The following is a 17723-nucleotide window of genomic DNA, read 5'->3' as shown; positions in this document are numbered from 1 at the left end:
TAATTTCGAGAGGATGCAGAAAATATTTACAAGGCTGTTGCCGGGGCTGGAGGGCTTGATTATAAGACGAGACTAGATGCGCTGGGACTCTTTTCCCTGGAGCAAAAAAGATTGAGGGGTGAATTATAGAGGTTTATAAAATCATGAGGGGCATAGATAAGGTGGATGGTCACAGTCTTTCTTCCAGGGTAGAAGGCATAGGTTTAAGGTGAGAGGGGACTTGAGGGCAAGTTTTTCACATGAAGGGTGGTGTGTAAATGGAACCAGCTGCCAGAAGCAGTGACAGAGGCGGTACAATTACAGCATTTAAAAGACAGGTAGGAAAGTGTTATGGACTAGGTCACTATTGGTGAATGTCCCTTTAAGATAGAGCATAGTGGGGTGTGTGTGTGTGTGTGTGTGTGTGTGTGTGTGTGTGTGTGTGTGTGTGTGTGTGTGTGTGTGTGTGTGTGTGTGTGGCGTGCTTACGTCAACAGAAGATAAAGGACATAATGACATTTTGAAGCAGTCAGTTGGAGTCAGACTGAAGAAGAGAGATAGAGAGAGAGAGGAGAGAAAGAGAGACAGCAGCCTGCTAGTCTCTATCGGTGGATGAAAAACTGTAACTGTGTCTGTCACTACAATCCACATATGGATTTTTGGAGTAATCCGGTGGAGTCCACTTTGTCGTTAACCTGTAGAGGGAAACAGTTATTTGTGTGGACGGCCACGTCTCGGATGCCTTTCGGGGTGGCAGATACTTTGGAACAAAGCAGTGGAGTTCACTTTGTTGTTGACCTGTAGAAGGAAACAGGTATTTGTGTGGATAGCCATGATTCGAGATCCTTTCGGGGTGAAGCAGATGCGGTGGAGTGGTCACTGCTGAGTAGACACTGAGGTGTCATTTGGGTTCCAAAGTGGACCATTTGGATTTCGTAATTACTCTCTATTTTCTCTCTACATCTACGTTTTGTCTTCAGTCAACGGTGGTTATTGAAGAAGCCTTTTCTCACGTTTCACCTTACAGCTTGCTGAACTGAACTTTAAGAACCATTCCTGGACGTGGAGTTTGGGGAGATACCACACACACACTACGAGTTTAGTTTTTGGGGTTAATGTTTAAGATTCTAACGTTATTATTTCTAACATTCTAACATTTTTACTTTTATTTTTCTTATTATCATAAGTAGTTATTAATAAAGTAGTTTTTGACACTGAATCATGACTCGGTGTGTTTCTTTTGTTGCTGGTTCGTAACAGAAAGATTGAGAGGGATATGGGCCAAACATAGGCAAATGAGACTAGCTCAGGTAGGCAACCTGGTTAGTATTGATGAGTTGGGCTGAAGGGCTTGTTTTTCTGCGGTATAGCTATGACTCTATGATCTTATTGAACGTGTGGACAGGCTGGAGAGATGGTATGGCCAACTAATGCTTATTTTTTTATTTTCTTTAGCTCTTATTATTGTCCCCTACTATAAATCAACAAGCACCACCTTTGATAGTTGAAAGGAATTCTGTGTTTTCTAAATCTTGGAGCAATTTTCTCAGATTGGAATTGAATTTCTCCACCTTGCTACATCTTTCTAAAAGTAGTGAATATGCTATTCCAGTTACCCCCTCCACACAAACCAAAATAGTTCTACGTATATTAGAAACAAAAAAAAGTTGCTTCCATATCTTTATGACATCCTGTAGGAAGGTTCTTCAAGAGCCTTGGTGGCTTAGACAGTTAGCAGAATGTAGAAGATCCACAGTTGTGTTGTACTCGGCTCAGTTGTAGTTGATGGGGACCCATACATGAGTTGGCTTTTAGCCCCAGAAAAAAGATCAGGTGGCTGAACTAAGAGATCACAATCAACTTAAAAGTAAAGCAGAGATAGAGTTTTTTTATGTGTTTTGGATTTCAGAGGAATCAAAGGTTATCCAGGAAAGTATTGAAGCCAAAGTCAGACCAGCCATAATCTTATTAAATGCCAGGGCAGGTTCAAGGGATGTTTTTCTACTGCTTACATTCTTATGTAAGGAGGATAACTAAGAGTAAAATAGCAAGATAGATTTTAAGCAAAAGCTAAAAAAATGCAACTGTTAGTTGTAGGAGGAAATGGAGTACAAAGGTATCTTCTGTAAGAAATAAAATATGCAGACCTTGGAAAGTGAGAAAATGCCACATGGGTTCAATGCACACAAGTCAGACAATGTTAGCAGTAATCAGATTAGCAATGGAATTTGTGAAATATTATGTTTTAAAAACAGTAGTTTTAATCTCTGATAATTTTAAAGGAATAGCTAAAATAGCATGGTTATTGAGAACTCGTTTTCAAGAATGTTTTCGAGGACTAAGGGGTAAATTATTTGTTGCATTGAAAACTTGTTTGATGACAGATGAAAAATTGTGCTGCCTCAGGCAATTAACAAGCTGGTTGTGTATTCCTTGTGTTGTTCATACAGTCCCTGTGAAATGGAGGGCAGTATTTCAGGCAAGATAACAGTGTTGTAGATGAAGTAAAATGATGCAATCAGGTCTCAGTGCACAAGAGAATAGAATTATAATCGAAGGAGCTATAAATATTTTATCATTAACGTTATGAATGGACAGCTGACTGTTTATTGGCACATTCCTGTTTAGGAGTTAATACCAAACCTCACGTTTGGCAAGCTCTGGTATTGAAAGTTAATTTCTATGAGTTGTAAGGTTGGAACTATTCCTGGAATTCCATTTGTTTCTGAGGCATATAATAATTTCTCTGTGTTGCCCAAAACCCAAGGAAAGACCAAGTATTCGTTAGGATGTGGGGGAAATTTACAGCAACTTAAATATATTTGTACTTCAGTGGATACGAAAGAAGATAGTACTTTTCACCTCTGCCTGTTCCTTCACTGCAGGAAGAAGGTCAGACTCCCTTACATGTTGCTGCCTGGGAAGGGGATGAACTAATGCTGAAGTTCTTCTATCAGTACAAAGCCAATCCAAACATTACAGACAAGGTACTGTATTCAATTCACATGGGCTGAAGATGTTAATGATTAGAACAGAGGTTGGAAAGGTTATGTATTCTAGGCGCTGAAGATGCATGAAGATTCCGGCTGGAAACTTAGAAGCTTTGGCCCCAACAGGTTCCCTGTCTTGAAGTCAGTCTGATTGATATGGATGGAGGACAGAGCAAGCCACAGGACCATAAAGGTCCAATTAGGGGAGATCCAATTCACAATATCCAGGGTAGTGAGTGAGAGAGGTCATGCAAATGTGTCAAGTAAACTTCCAGGAAGAATAATGGAGGAAAAAGGCACTGGAGAAACAATTAGCTACTATATTGGGACATGTTAGAAATTAAGATGGGGCCAATGACCTTGCTCATCTGAAGTTATATTCTATTTTTGTGGGCACTTGAAACAATGCTAACATTTTGCATAGGCAGTGAGATGAGTATTGTGAGGAACAAATAAAATGTGTCAATAAGTACAATCAGAGCCTTATCTCATTGTCCATGCAAAATGTTAGCATTAACTGTCTCCTACAACTCAGCCAATTTCCTAACCAGCAAAACAATTTGGTTTCAGTTCCACATGTTTTAACCAAAGTTGATGAGAAGTACTTCTTCAGCGGCGCTGTGGCACAGCTAGTGGTGACACTACCTCGCAGTGCCAGGTACAGGGGTTCAGTCCGGGTCTTGGGTGCTGTGTGAATGGAGTTTGCACATTCTCCCTGTGACTGCATGGGTTTCCTCTGCATGCTCCAGTTCCTCCCACATCCCAAAGACATACTATTTGGTGGGTTGGTTGGCCACTGTGAATTGTCCCTGGTGTATAGGTGAGGTGGAATCAGTAGGGAGGTGGGGGGGGGGGGGAGGCAGTTCATGAGAATGAAGGAAGAATAATAAAAAAAAATTGAAGAATGTAGAATTAGTACAAATGGGTGGTTAATGGCCAGTATGCACTAGGTGGAGCGAATGGTCTATGTCTATATGTATGTCTATCCCTCATGGGCATGATGGGCCAAATGGCCTTCTTTGTACAATAAATCAGTATGATTCTATGAATCTAATAAATAACATATGGTTAGTAGCATTGCATTACACTGATTTGTATGGTGATTTAATTTGGATCAATGTTATCTATTTCAATGTTACAGCTGGACCGGTCACCATTGCACATTGCTGCCGAGCGAGGACACACCAATGTGGTTGAAGTATTAACCGAGAAATTTAAATCCAATGTACTGGCCCGAACAAAGGTACTTCCCCCATTCAGACTCTGATGCGTTTTTATGGTAATTAAGTGAGCAGAATCTACAGAAAGATGAGATGCCTGTTGTTCTGAACAGGACAAGTAGGACTCCCCAAGCATACCTAAATGTTGACCAGGGAAACAACAACTGGTCCACTAATCCAGTCCAAAGAAAACTGCCTGAGCATCAGCAATTAATAATCAGAAAAACTGCAGATGCTGGAAACTGGAAATAAAAACAGAAAGTGTGGGAAACACTCAGCAGGTCAGGCAGCATCTGTGGAAAGAGAAACAGAGTTAATTTTTTGGGTCTGAGACTCCTTGTCAGAACTATGAAATAACACTTGGATAATAACATTGGATTATACTGATATTTACAGTGATTTAATTTGAATCAATGTTACTCTTCCCACTATCCACAGCTGTAAATTAATATTAAAATTTCTATATTTCCTTACGACTTAGAAGGAGGCTATTCAGCCTATTGAGTCAATGCCAGTTCTCAGAGCAATCCCATTTCCCCACTAATTTTCCCTGTAACCTATTTTCATCTGCCACACACCTACCTACCTGCACGTCTTTGAGATGTGAGAGGGAACCCAAGCACCCAGAAGAAACCCACATATTCACAGGGAGAATGTGCAAACACCACACAGACAGCACCAGAGGTCAGGATTGAACCTGGTTAGCTGGATCTGTGAGGTAGCAGCGCTACTGGCTAGGCCACCCACTGCGTTCTATGCAAAGTTCTTTTAGGCATGTTAGAGCCGGGTGCAGCAAGAGGCAAAAAGAAACAAACAACAAAGTTCAATGGCTTAACCTTTTAACTGAAAACTAGTTAAGATCGCCAACGCGATTGCCTAGTTACTAGATGGCAGTAAATGTTTAAATACGGACAGGCCAGGTGCTGAACTCAAGTATTCAACCCAGAATGTCCTTCAGGGTAGGGAATCCACCATCCTCACCAAGTCTGGTCTGTATGTGACTCCAGTAGCACTAATGTGGTTGATGCTTAATGACCTCCACCATCAGACACCATTAAGGATTGACAATAAATGCAGGCATTGCCAGCAATGTCCACATTTTGTGAATGAATAAATGAAAATATGAAAAATATATATGTGAAAAAATGAAAACTTTTTCATGAAAAATATTTTTTTAAACATGTCTGTGGTTCTCCCACTTGAGGGCTAGATTTCACTTATTATTATCCTTCCATATAAAAAAGTTATTTTTTAAAAATTCATTTACATAAATCTGCAAGTTCATGACAAGGTCAGCATTTGTTGCTTTTGAGAGGGTGGCAAGTGAGCTGCTACCTTCAACTGCTTTGTGCTTCATCTCCTGCAACTGTCAAGAAAGGTGCTGTGGAAGGGGATGGGGAATTGGAGGGGTGGGAACAATCCCTTTGGTACACCGAAGATATGTTTGAACCATAGAACCATGGAACAATACAGCACAATACAGGCCCTTTGGCCCACCAAGTTGTGCTGACCCTCTTAGTCTCTCCTCATAATGCATACTCTCCAATCCAGGCAGCATCCTGGTAAATCTCCTCTGCAACCTTTCCAACGCTTCCACATCCTTCCTATAATGAGGCGAACAGAACTGGACACAGTCCTCTAAGTGTGGTCTAACCAGAGTTTCGTAGAGCTGCATCATTACTTGGCGGCTCTTAAACTCGATCCCACGACTTATGAAAGCTAACATCCCATAAGCTTTCTTAACTACCCTATCTACCTGTGAGGCGACTTTCAGTGATCTGTGGATATGAACCCCCAGATCCCTCTGCTCCTCTACACTGCCCAGAATCCTGCCATTTACCTTGTACACCACCTTGGAGTTTGTCCTTCCAAAGCTTGAGGACTCAGTGTGTTAAGCATGAGTCCATTAATGTTGCAAAACTAAATTTCTAAGTTTATGTTTACATTTTGGCTCTAATAAATTTCATTGCAATAGGAACAAATAAAACAGTCATCAATTTATTTCAAAAGCATATTAAATATAAAGGCATAAATTCCTTAGCACAAAGTCACTACATAATAAATACATCTAAACCAGACAAAGAAGTGCAAAGCACAGCTGACAAAATGTCCTGTGGTGAGCATCTCTTTGCTGAACATAATATTTGCCAGAAGGTTAAACTTGGAACAGAACTGGATTACACCTCAGCTGGCAATGTACTAAGTTCCAAGCTTCAACAGTTATGAGCCATGCAGCCCACAGTATGAGCAATTTCTGTTGGTTGCAACCCAGAATACTAATTGTCAGCAATCAGTCTTGCAGCAATTGTGTTTCAGCGTGGTCACCACTTGGCAAAGTTGTGTGAAGCTCTTAAAAGCCCCAGTGAGGTCTCGGAAATACTTGCCAAGGACAAATTGTACCTGCCTCCACGCTTTGTCCAATGCACAGCACATTCCAACAACCTGAGGTTACTATTTGTTTGGCATGCAAGAGAGTCCAGGAACATGACAATTAGGGACAGGTGCAATAGCAGGAAGGATGAACCTCAGTGAACCTTGACCAGCACCACATAAATGTCAGGGCGTACTTGTCTTACACAGCAGGAAGCACCAAAAAGAATCAAAATTGAAATGCACTTCTGAATCTGAAGCTACTTCATTGGCAGCGGATTGTGACGTAGTTAGTTTCTTCCATAATCCACTGTAGGGTAACATGTGTTTAATGGAATGAAGTTTGTGCATTGAAGTAAGAGAGTCAAAAAATTCAGATTCAATTGATTTTGGGATTGTTTTTAGTGAGGGAACTGATGTTAATGTGGGGAATACCTGGTACTGCCTTCTTTTTCACTAATTCTCTCTGGAAAGCCAGACACATGATAAAATACCATCCAGACTTTATTATATTCAGTTGGATTCTGCAATGCTTACTACATAGAACATAGAACATTTCAGCACAGTACAGGCCCTTCGGCCCACGATGTTGTGCCGACATTTTATCCTGCTCTAAGATCTATCTAACCATTCCCTCCCACATAGCCCTCCATTTCTCTATCATTCATGTATCCATCTAAGAGTCTCTTAAATGCCCCTAATGTATCTGCCCCCACAACCTCTGCCGGCAGTGCATTCCACGCACCCACCACTCTCTGTGTAAAAAACTTACCTCTGACATCCCCCTTATATCTTCCTCCAATCACCTTAAAATTATGCCCCCTCATGTTAGCCATTTTCGCACTGGGAAGAAGTCTCTGACTGTCCACTCACTCGATCTACGCCTCTCAGCATCTTCATCAAATCCCACCACAACAAATGGGGAGTTTAAATATAAGCAATTAAATGAATCTGGAATGAATAAAACACGCCAGCATTTGTAATGGCAATCATGAACCAACAGAATGCTGTAAAAACCTATCTGCCTCACTCATACCTTCAGGAAGTATCCATATCTGGCCTGGCCTATGGATGCTTCCAGGTATACCAACGTGGTTGATGTTTAACTTCCCCTGCAAATGACCTACCAGTCACCTCATTCAGGTAGCAATGAGCGATAAATGATGATCTTTCTCAGATTTTCACCTTTCCTAAGTTAATAAATATAATAACTAGGCATCCTAATGCAGAATGACTACAATGGTCCAACCAATTTGAGCTAGTTGTAAGGATCTGAGGCCTCTTGGAGGAAGGAGTGGCGTGGACAAGAGCAAGCAGATAGCTGCCCAGAGAGGATTTGTCATGTCGAGAGGAACAATCTTGCTCCTCCCAACTCCACCTTTGAAAAAGATATTTCAGCAAGTTTTGTCCCATGAATTTGAGCAAATGTTAAGGATGGAAGGTTAGACAGCTCAAACCCCAGAGTTTGGAAAGCCATTGTAGCTATGTTGCATAGTCATTATGTAATCCAGGCACCAGGACTAGTAATCCAAAAGCATGTGTTTAAAACAGACCATAGCAACTGAGGAATCCATTGAATAAAATGGAATTAAAAAGCTGGTATCATTAAGGGGGACTGCAAATTGCCGTTAAAATGCAGCTTGATAAGGGAATCCGGTCATCCTAATCCATTCTGGTTTATGTGATGCCACACCCACAACAAAACTGATCTATCCTCTGAAGCAAACTATTTCGTTCAAAGCCATTAAAAGATGGGCAATAAATGCCAACCTTGACAACAATGACCTGATCAACATCTATGCTGGCTTCTGCTGAGTAAAGTGGTTATTGTTCTGCCTCTTACTCACCTACAATGGGCATAGTTGTGTTAAATTTAGACTCCACTATGTGGTCATGGCTGCAGAATCACTCAATTGTCAGGACCACCAGTGTCTATACATATTAGCACTCAAATATGAGTAACACCAGAGAACACATCCTATGAGCAAAGGAGGCATCAGCACATATGAGTGCTGAAGTACATTGGAATGCCAACATGCCAAGGGAACAAGGTGTTGCACATGTGGGAGGTCAAATGTAAGAGGAAAGTATACAGTAAATGGCAGGAACCTTAGGAGCATTGGTGTACAGAGGGATCTTGGGGTGAAAGCCCATAACTCCCTGAAAACACAAGAAGGTAGGGTGGTAAAGAAGGGGCATTGAGTGTAAAAGTTGAAAAACAATGTTGAAGCTGTATAAAACTTTGGTTTGGCTACATTTGGAGAATTGTATGTAGTTCTGGTCACTCCATTCTGGGAAGAATGCAAAGGCTTTGGTGAGGATGCAGAAGAGATTCACTAGGATATTGCCTGGATTGGAGAGTATTAACTATAAGGAGAGGTTGGGCAAACTTCTGGAGTGTTTTCAGGTCCCTCTGGAGCACCAGAGGCTAAGGGGCAACCTGACAGTAGTATATACAATTATGAGAGGCATAGATAGGGTAGAAATATCAAATACTAGAGGGGGAAGTTGAGAGGGGAAAAGTTTAAAGGAGATTTACAAGTCAAGTTTTTTACACAGAGCATTATGGTTGACAAAAGCATTGTGGGCTGTGGGGTCTGTTCCTGTGCTTATGGTTCTATTTACTATGTTCTGTAACAACACTTAAATTAAAATCCAAAAACTGCAGATGTTGGAAACCTGAAGTATACACAGAAAATGCTGGAAACACTTTGCAGGTCAGGCAGCGTCTGTGGAAAAACAGTTAATATTTCAGATCTAAGACCCTCCATCGGAACAGGGAAAGAGAACAAAACAGGTTAGTTTAAGTAGTAAAGAAGGTGGTGGAGGGGTGGGTAGAACAAAGGGAATATCTCTGAGTGGACAATGTAGCAGTGAAGTAGCAGATTAAATTTCTTTGTCTATGTAAAGTGTTGCTCTAATGGTGAGGCTGTGAGACATGCCCAGCGTGACAAACTATACAGAAAAAAAAGAAAATCTGAGCCAAAATGGCTAGATCTGATATAGAGTGACGACCTAAGGTTGGCGAGTTTGATATTGACTCCTGAGGGTTGTAATGTGCCCAGAAGGATGAGATGTTGTTCCTCAAGCTTGAGTTGGGCCTTGAGTTGTAACAGGAGGCCACAGACAGACAGGCCAGAGGGGGAGTGACATGGTGAATTAAAGTGGTAAGGAACAGGAAGCTGAGTGCCACTCTTGTGGACTGAATGCAGGTGCACTGCACACTTAAAATTACCCTATCAACACCATCAACATAGACATAATGAGACTCTTGAAGATATAATGACACCTGCAAGTCTGACTTATCCTTCTTGGCTGTTCCTCCCTCCATCCCAGAAACAATAAGGCCACTAATACCAGTATTACAATCTGAACTGAGATCAGCTGAATCTGCAGTCTTGGAATCAGGCTTGTTTGTCTCAGTGCTATACCACAGACAGTACTTATTTTTAATGGAAATAAAGACATAAAGCTGATTGCTGTTGCATAAACAGATATGATGTGTTTTATCAATAGGATGGAAGTACTTTAATGCACATTGCCTCACACTGTGGCCACCCTGAGACAGCGCTGGCATTCCTGAAGAAAGGAGTCCCTTTGCACATGCCCAATAAGGTAGAACTGATTCCTTTTTATGCTCTGTTTGTTTCTTCCATCTTGGGTCTTTGACCACAAACCAGCTGGGCACAGTTTAGCTGCACTGATGTCTGCACCAATTTGGCAAGCATTGTCCCTCTTGTAGTCACCAATCTGGCCTTCCCAAAGGGGGAATGTGCCTGAGGAGAAAGGTCACTGATCCACAGTTCAGAATATCCAACCAGCACTTCTCTAAGTTTGGGATTCTCCTGGACATTGACTCTATGACTCAATGGACATATCCTACCCATGAATTTAACCTAATTGTCCAGACTCCTTTCCAATAAGTGTACATTTTGAGGAATTAGAAAGGAGGGTCATTTAAAATTTCCTTAAAAAATCATACATTTCTTTGCCAACTTTTCTCTCTTCCTCTCCAAGCTGGGATGCATAGTTCCACAGGTGTTAACAGTCCAGGCTGTATAAGTGGTAATTCTCCTTAGTTGGGGAGGAAGAGACCATCAGAACTGGACTGGGTCCAGTTGGAGGAACTCCTGCAACAGCATCCTGTGGCTGAGATGGGTGTCAACTGTCTTCCTGTATTAGATATGAATCCAGCCTCAATTTAAACATTTTTTACCTTGTTTTCAAATCCCTCCATGGTTTTGTCCCTACATAACTCTGTCATTCCCTCCTGTTCTCTATTCTTTTCCTGTGAACCACACTCCTTTGAGTTTCTCACACATGCCTGAGTTTATTTTACCAGCACTGGGGCCATGCCATCAGCTGCCTAGGCCCTAATCTCTAGGATTTCCTCCCCACCTCTCCATCTCTTTACCTCTCTTCCTGTTTTATGGCACTCCTTGAAACATTTGACCAATTTTTTGACTATGTACACTTATGCCTCTTTTAATGACTCAACTCCTTGGAACTTTTTCGCCTGACCGTATCCCAGTAAGTGTACCTCTTAAGGAAAGGTAATTTAAAACTTTCAGAACTACAATATGGAGATTGTAGCTGGTGTAGAGGTTATTCCTGTTGACCTTCCTCCCCCTTCAGATCCAACTACCCCTAATATTAAAGCTGATAAGCTTCCAGAGAGTGACCTTACTCTTTTCTATGTGATATTCCAAAGACCATGAGGGAAAAACTGTGACAAACCTTGTATCTTTAGTTAATGCCAAATACACACATTTTGTGTTTTACTTGAAAGTACCTGGTCATAAAATCCTCTTCAAAGCAATTTTTTTCAGAATGTTTCTGTCCTAAGAAGTCTTCAATGCTTGACCATGTGAAGTGACATGGAAAATTATGTTTCAGTTCCCTGTGAATTTGCAGTAATGTAGTTTGACGTTATTATTGCTCAATATTTGCCCACGGCAGACTTGGTTTTTTATGTCACTGCAACACAGTGCAATTGCTTTAAGTATGCTCCATGAAGTTAATGAAGTATTATGACAGTCTATGTTATTTCTAAAGTTTGCAATGCAACTTTGGTGTTTAGTATCCACTGGACTGTATGATCACAAGGAACCTTTTAACATTGAAGAACGTAAGAAATAAAAACAGGGGTAAGACATACAATGTCTCATATTTTCTTACAAGAGAGATTAAGGCTATTCAGCCCATAAAGTTTGCTGGGTCTCAGAGCAATGCCTCCAACCTACATATTTCCCTGTAACCTATTCTCTCACACATTCACATTAACATTCCCCTGGGTTATTATACTCAGGGGTAATTTACAGGAGCCAATTAACCCAGCAACCAGCAATAGCTTCACTAACTGCAGCCCCACTTTTTGTTTATTCCAAAATAAACTTTATTCATCATAAAAAAGAAACTATATACAACAATAAAAACAGTGCAAACCTTTACATTCATGTACGGATCAATCATTAATGTTACCTTTTTATATATAAAACTGCCTCTCTTGAGCCTGCTGTGCTGTTTATTAAGTTTGTGTCCAATGCTGCCCCTCAACTCCATTGATCCCCATGTCCCTTAAATTCCCTACGGTTCAAAAATCTAATGATTTCAGAGTTAACTGTACTCAACATGAAAAATAGTGTGGACTCAGCATTTTAAAAATGTACGGTAATAAACAGTAAATTAACATAATGAAAAGGATCTCCTTGGGAATTTTAGATAGGAGTTAACAAATTCTCGGCTGCTTGTCTTCCTGCCATATCCTCATGATATTTCATTATTTTCTTTCTCCAGTCAGGGGCAGTGTGCCTCCATACTGCAGCAAAGAGAGGGCACGCAGCTGTAGTGAAAGCTTTACTCCAGAAGGGGGCACATGTTGATGCTAAGACCAAGGATTGCTACACAGCCCTACACATTGCAGTGCAGCACTGTAAACCCCTGGTGGTACAGACCCTGCTGGGCTTTGGGGCTCAGGTGCAGCTTAAAGGAGGCAAGGTAAGAATAGTTTTTGCGTACTGGAGTTTGCACAGTGAAAGTCATATTAACAAAGCTGTGTTTCTGGTCCAAATGTGATTGCCTTAGGAAGCCGGTCGTGGTCTCGCTCATGATTACCCTCACACCACATAACTTATGTGAATGGTTCATCTTAACACGAAATGATTAAAAAATGTTACCTGGAGCTGGTTGAGGACTGCTTTTTTTTCACATTGCTCCCTTAAATGAAGGAAGGATTTGTGAATGGAGTTTATCTATGTCATTCTGATATATACTCGGCAAAGAATGAGACTTGTTTTCTATTCAATCCCTGCTTCAAGAGGACTGGTTCAGTTAGAACTTTCCATGTATGAACACTGGGAATGACTTCACACTGGACTGATTGGATGATACTTCCTCTTGCGACCACTCTAATTTCCCCCAAGTTAACGTGGTGTCTCTGTGCCATAAAGCCAGTCTGGATGTTGAAGATCCCTTGGTTGGACAGGCCTGAACATAACAGATAAAATTGGAGTGGACTATTCTATGTCATGCAATATCATGTTACACCCTGTGCACAGGTCCACTTTCCACCATCTTGTGATTCTCTTAACCTCCAAAAATCGATTGATCTCAGCCTTAAATAATGAGCATCCACAGCCCTCAGGAGGGAGAGAATTTGGAAGACTTACAACTCTGCGTAAAGAAATTTGTCAGTCCTGAAATGGGATTAATATAGAGTTAGCATAAATAGGTGCTTGATGGTTGGTACATACTCAGTGGGCCAAAGACCTGCTTCTATTCTGTATGAATTCATGGCTTTAAATCACTGATTTCTTATCCTGAGACAATACCCCCTGGTTCTCAGCTCTCCAGATGGTGGAATTAGATCTTTGGTATTGATACTGTCATTCCCTCCCAGAATCTGAGCACAAAGTTTCAGGCCCAAACACATACAATGGCCAGAAACAGATTGATTGCGGTGCAAATTCAGGCAGCTACAAATGAATTTGATCGCTCATCAGTGCCTCCTAGTGACACGGGGTCTACATCGACAATCTTAGACGTAGCTTTTGCCGTCCTAAGAAGATCTGAGTCAAGGATCTGAAAACAGGAAGAAAAACTGAAGAGGACAGTGCAGGCATATGCCTTTAACATATTGCAGGTACCAGAAAAGTTCGTATTGGTGCAGTTATGAAATTGGGAATTAAATGGAGATATGACACTTTCCCTGGCCCTAACTTACACTCTAGCAAACTTTCTGGTTTCCTGATATTAACAGTCAAATGAATATAAGAAGAGGGTAGTGCCTCATTCCCAATGTTTCACCTACCTTCAAAGATTGTTCATTGAAAGGCACACTTGAAAGGGTGCTCCATGTTTTCTGTATTAAAAATAATCCTTCTCATATTGCTGGTGCTGAACAGAAACACTGATCAAATGGCCTCTTTCTGTGCTTAATACTGGAAGTAGCACTGATCAATTTACAACACGGGGATTGTTTAATGGTCATTTATCTATTTTAAATCTTGGGGAGCTTGCTGTACACATATTGATTGCTTCATTTCCCTACATTATAAGAGTAACTGTACTTAAGAAGAATTTCATTGACTGAGAAGGTCATTGGGAATTCTCAGAGCATAATAAAGTAAGTTTCCTTCCAGGCATGGGATTTATACAACTATATCTGTTTCTTGTTCTGATCCCTCCTTATACCTAACTGAGTCCAGTTATATTTCCTATCTCTCGGCAGGCTCAGGAAACTCCACTGCACATTGCCGCTCAAGTTAAAGATGGTGAAAAAGTGGCAGAGATGCTGTTAAAAAGTGGAGCGGATGTAAATGCTGAGCAAGAGGTAAGAATGTACATAATCTGATTTCAGGCATGTAGGCCAGTCATAGGCAAAAGCAGGGTGCAATGTTTGAAATCTGCCTCTGAAATTATGCTACCTTGAAGTCATTGATGTAGAGCACAACATAATTGACATTCTTATACCATGCATTTATGACCTTTGGCCAAGGACAAATTAAGCTCCCAAATGCCTTTAATTATATTTATATTATGTATTTGACAGCCATCAATGTTGCAAAAGTACTTCATATTGCATTTAGAATACTGAAGAATTGGAATACAATTTACCATGAGGTTTTAATGAGATACTTAGGCTCAATAATGAAATTTACTCTCCGTTCAATATTCTTTTATAATATGAAAGCTCAGTAACACAAAGCCTAATGAAATGACTTTAAAGCTAACCAGTCACTAAGAGATTTTCCTAGTGCCGATTCTAATAAAGGAACTGATCTACATTAGTAAACAAGATTTACATGGGAACCAGGATTCAGCTATATATCACATTAATAGGATCTGTTATACTTTTGGCTTGATGGAAGTCATGTTTTTAATAACTTTGAGAAATAGAATTGAGAGTTACTTTTAGGCATCTAATTATATTTTCATGATTGCATGACCTTAGGGATGTGGAGGACAAACAATTAAAACTATTAAGTAATCACATGCCAATGTATGAAAAGTAAACATGCATAATTATACATGTATGTATAACTTTTACCAGCCTCTTGTAATAATTATTGGATTACATAGTTATTAGACCCCACAAACCAGACTTCCTCCAACTGTCTTCTTCATTTTAAAAGGCTTGTCTGATGATTGACTTATTAATGAGCTCCAATTATTAATAAAGAAATATTTTTTCATCATTCTGGGACGATGGGGTGACATTTACTGATAATAATCACTTTAAGAACATAGAAAGGTACAGCACAGGATAAGGCCCTTCAGCCCACTATGTCTGCACCGAACATGATGCCAAAATTTAATCTCTTCTGCCTGCACATGATCCATATCCCTCCATTCCCTGCATATTCATGTGTCTATCTGACAACCTCTTAAACACCACTATCATATCTGCTTCCACCACTACTCCTGGCAGCCCAATCCAGACACCCACCACTCTCTGTGTAAAAAAACTTGCCCCACTCATCTCCTTTAAACTTTCCCACTCTCTCCTTAAATGCATATCCTATAGTATTTTGACATTTCTACCCTGGGAAAACAATTCTGACTGTCTACCCTATCTATGCCTCTCATAATTTTATAAACTACTATCAGGTCTCCCCTCAGCCTCCAATATTCCAGGGAAAACAACCCAAGTTTGTCCAATCTCTCCTTGTATGTCATATCCTCTAATCCAGACAGCATCCTGGCAAACTCTTCTGTACCACCCTATCTACTTGCATGGCCACTTTCAAGAAGCTATAGTCTTGGGCCCCAATATCCCTTTGTGTATTCAGCCAAACTTTCCAGTATCTGTGCAAGCACGAATTACTCATATTAAGTAATATTTCTTTGCCTAACTCCCTTGCCCTTTCCTAAAGTGCTGGACTTATACTAAGTTTCAGTTTCACAGGACCCTGCCTCACCCAAGTGGCTATTATTTATATGTGGGCCTTGATGTGGACTTGATCATACTACTTGATCACAGAGAAATCAGGTTAGAATTCAACGTAGCCTCTACCATTAAGCAGACACTATAATATCAGTAAACGAAAGTCAAAAAAATTGCTGAAAATCTGAAATAAGGACAGAAATTGGTGAAAACATTCTGCAGGTCAGGCAGCATCTATTGAGAGAGAAATAAACTTTACAGAGTCAGCTTTGACGAAGGGTCTTAATTCTGAAACATTAACTGTTTCTCTTTCAATAGATGCTGCCCAACCTGCTGAGTGTTTCCAGCATTTCCTGTTTTTATTCCTATAGTATCAGTCACTTTTTTTATTTCCCTCCTGTTAGATATTTGGTTCCATTGAAGTCACTAAATATGCAGAGGAAGTGCAATGGGCAGTCACTGCATGGTAGTGTAGCGGTAAGCGTGACACTATTACAGCTCTAGTGACCCAGGTTTGATTCCTGCCACTGTCTGTAAGGAGTTTGTACGTCCTCCCCATGTCTGCATGGGTTTCCTCCGGGTGCTCCGGTTTCCTCCCACATTCCAGAGTCACACAGGTTAGGAGCTGTGGGCATGCTATGTTGGCGCCGGAAGAGTGGCGACACTTGCTGGCTGCCCCCAGCACATTCTCAGTAACGCAAAAAGACGCATTTCACTGTGTGTTTCGATGTACATGTGACTAATAAATCAACATCTTAGCTTATCTTATCTACTGTAGTATTTGTTCAGCACTCATGGGTAATGAAGAAGTTCCACTCTCCCATATCCCAACCTCATGCTGTTCTCATCTGACTTCCACAAACAAAAACATACACAAACATGGAAATATACGTATACAAGTGCATGCACACAATACATCTCAGAAAACTGTACAAAATTTATTGTTAAGGTAATTTTAAATGTTTCTTCAGAAAGGAATTTCAGTTCCCAAAATTGGCCAAAGATGTTTTATGGTTTGATTTCTTCGAGGAGGTTGCACGACAGGCAGTTGATATGGTGCAAAAAAAAACTGCTGGAAGAATTCAGTGGGTCGAGCAGCATCTGTGGAACCAAAGAGATGGTCAACGTTTCAACGTCTTTCAAAGCAAAGAAACCTCAGTGAATCTTTCCTAAGATAAATTAAACCTTCAGGCCTGAGAAATGCAATGTTTTCTCCAGTTACGTCAATGTCATTTTTTTTGTGGATTGTGCTATGCATAGATATTATAGGTAAATCTACGCCTGCATATTACTGCATTGTTTGAAGAAACTCTCATGGGCTTGAGTAGGTATAGAGCTGCACAGATGAGCGTGAGAGGATTTCAGCAAGCATATCTTGTTGCAAAATACAAGGAAACTCTCAAGCATCAGTACTTAAGTGTAAAGCTGATGTAAATTAGTTAGGTTCAAATTTCTTTGGAATAGTTGGTTACTTTCGTTCTTATCCTAAAGTTATACTGAAAGGTTCCAGAAGGCCCTGGGTTTATTATCAATGGTTGTGTATTCTTCCTAGCTGTAGTGGGTTTAATGTAATCTGCTTGATGTCCACAGAATGGTGAGACGGCCATGCATATAGCAGCTCGGCACGGCAACCTGAATATGATCCAAGCATTGATTGAGGAGGGAGGTGACGTAACATGGCAGTCAAAGGTAGGAGGACCCAACGCTGCCAACAAAGAGAAGACTGAACAAGTACATCCTGTAGAAACATGGAAACACATAGATAGGGGTATGAATAAG

General features: G+C 40.6%; 1 protein-coding gene across 1 annotated transcript in view; it reads left to right on the top strand.

Moving 5' to 3' along the window:
* trpn1 (transient receptor potential cation channel, subfamily N, member 1) overlaps window positions 1-17723 on the top strand; it is a 173535-nt gene that overhangs the window by 99639 nt on the left and 56173 nt on the right. The window contains exons 7-12 of the mRNA XM_052023457.1: window positions 2865-2966; window positions 4111-4212; window positions 10076-10174; window positions 12356-12556; window positions 14289-14390; window positions 17535-17633. Of these exons, the coding sequence (XP_051879417.1) occupies window positions 2865-2966; window positions 4111-4212; window positions 10076-10174; window positions 12356-12556; window positions 14289-14390; window positions 17535-17633 (705 nt within the window). The remainder of the gene's footprint in view (window positions 1-2864; window positions 2967-4110; window positions 4213-10075; window positions 10175-12355; window positions 12557-14288; window positions 14391-17534; window positions 17634-17723) is intronic.

This window comes from Pristis pectinata, chromosome 9, assembly GCF_009764475.1.
Source record: "Pristis pectinata isolate sPriPec2 chromosome 9, sPriPec2.1.pri, whole genome shotgun sequence".
In the NCBI taxonomy this organism is placed as follows: Eukaryota; Metazoa; Chordata; class Chondrichthyes; order Rhinopristiformes; family Pristidae; genus Pristis; species Pristis pectinata.
The sequence above is the reverse complement of the archived record's forward strand: the minus strand, read 5'-3'. Positions and strand labels throughout refer to the sequence as shown.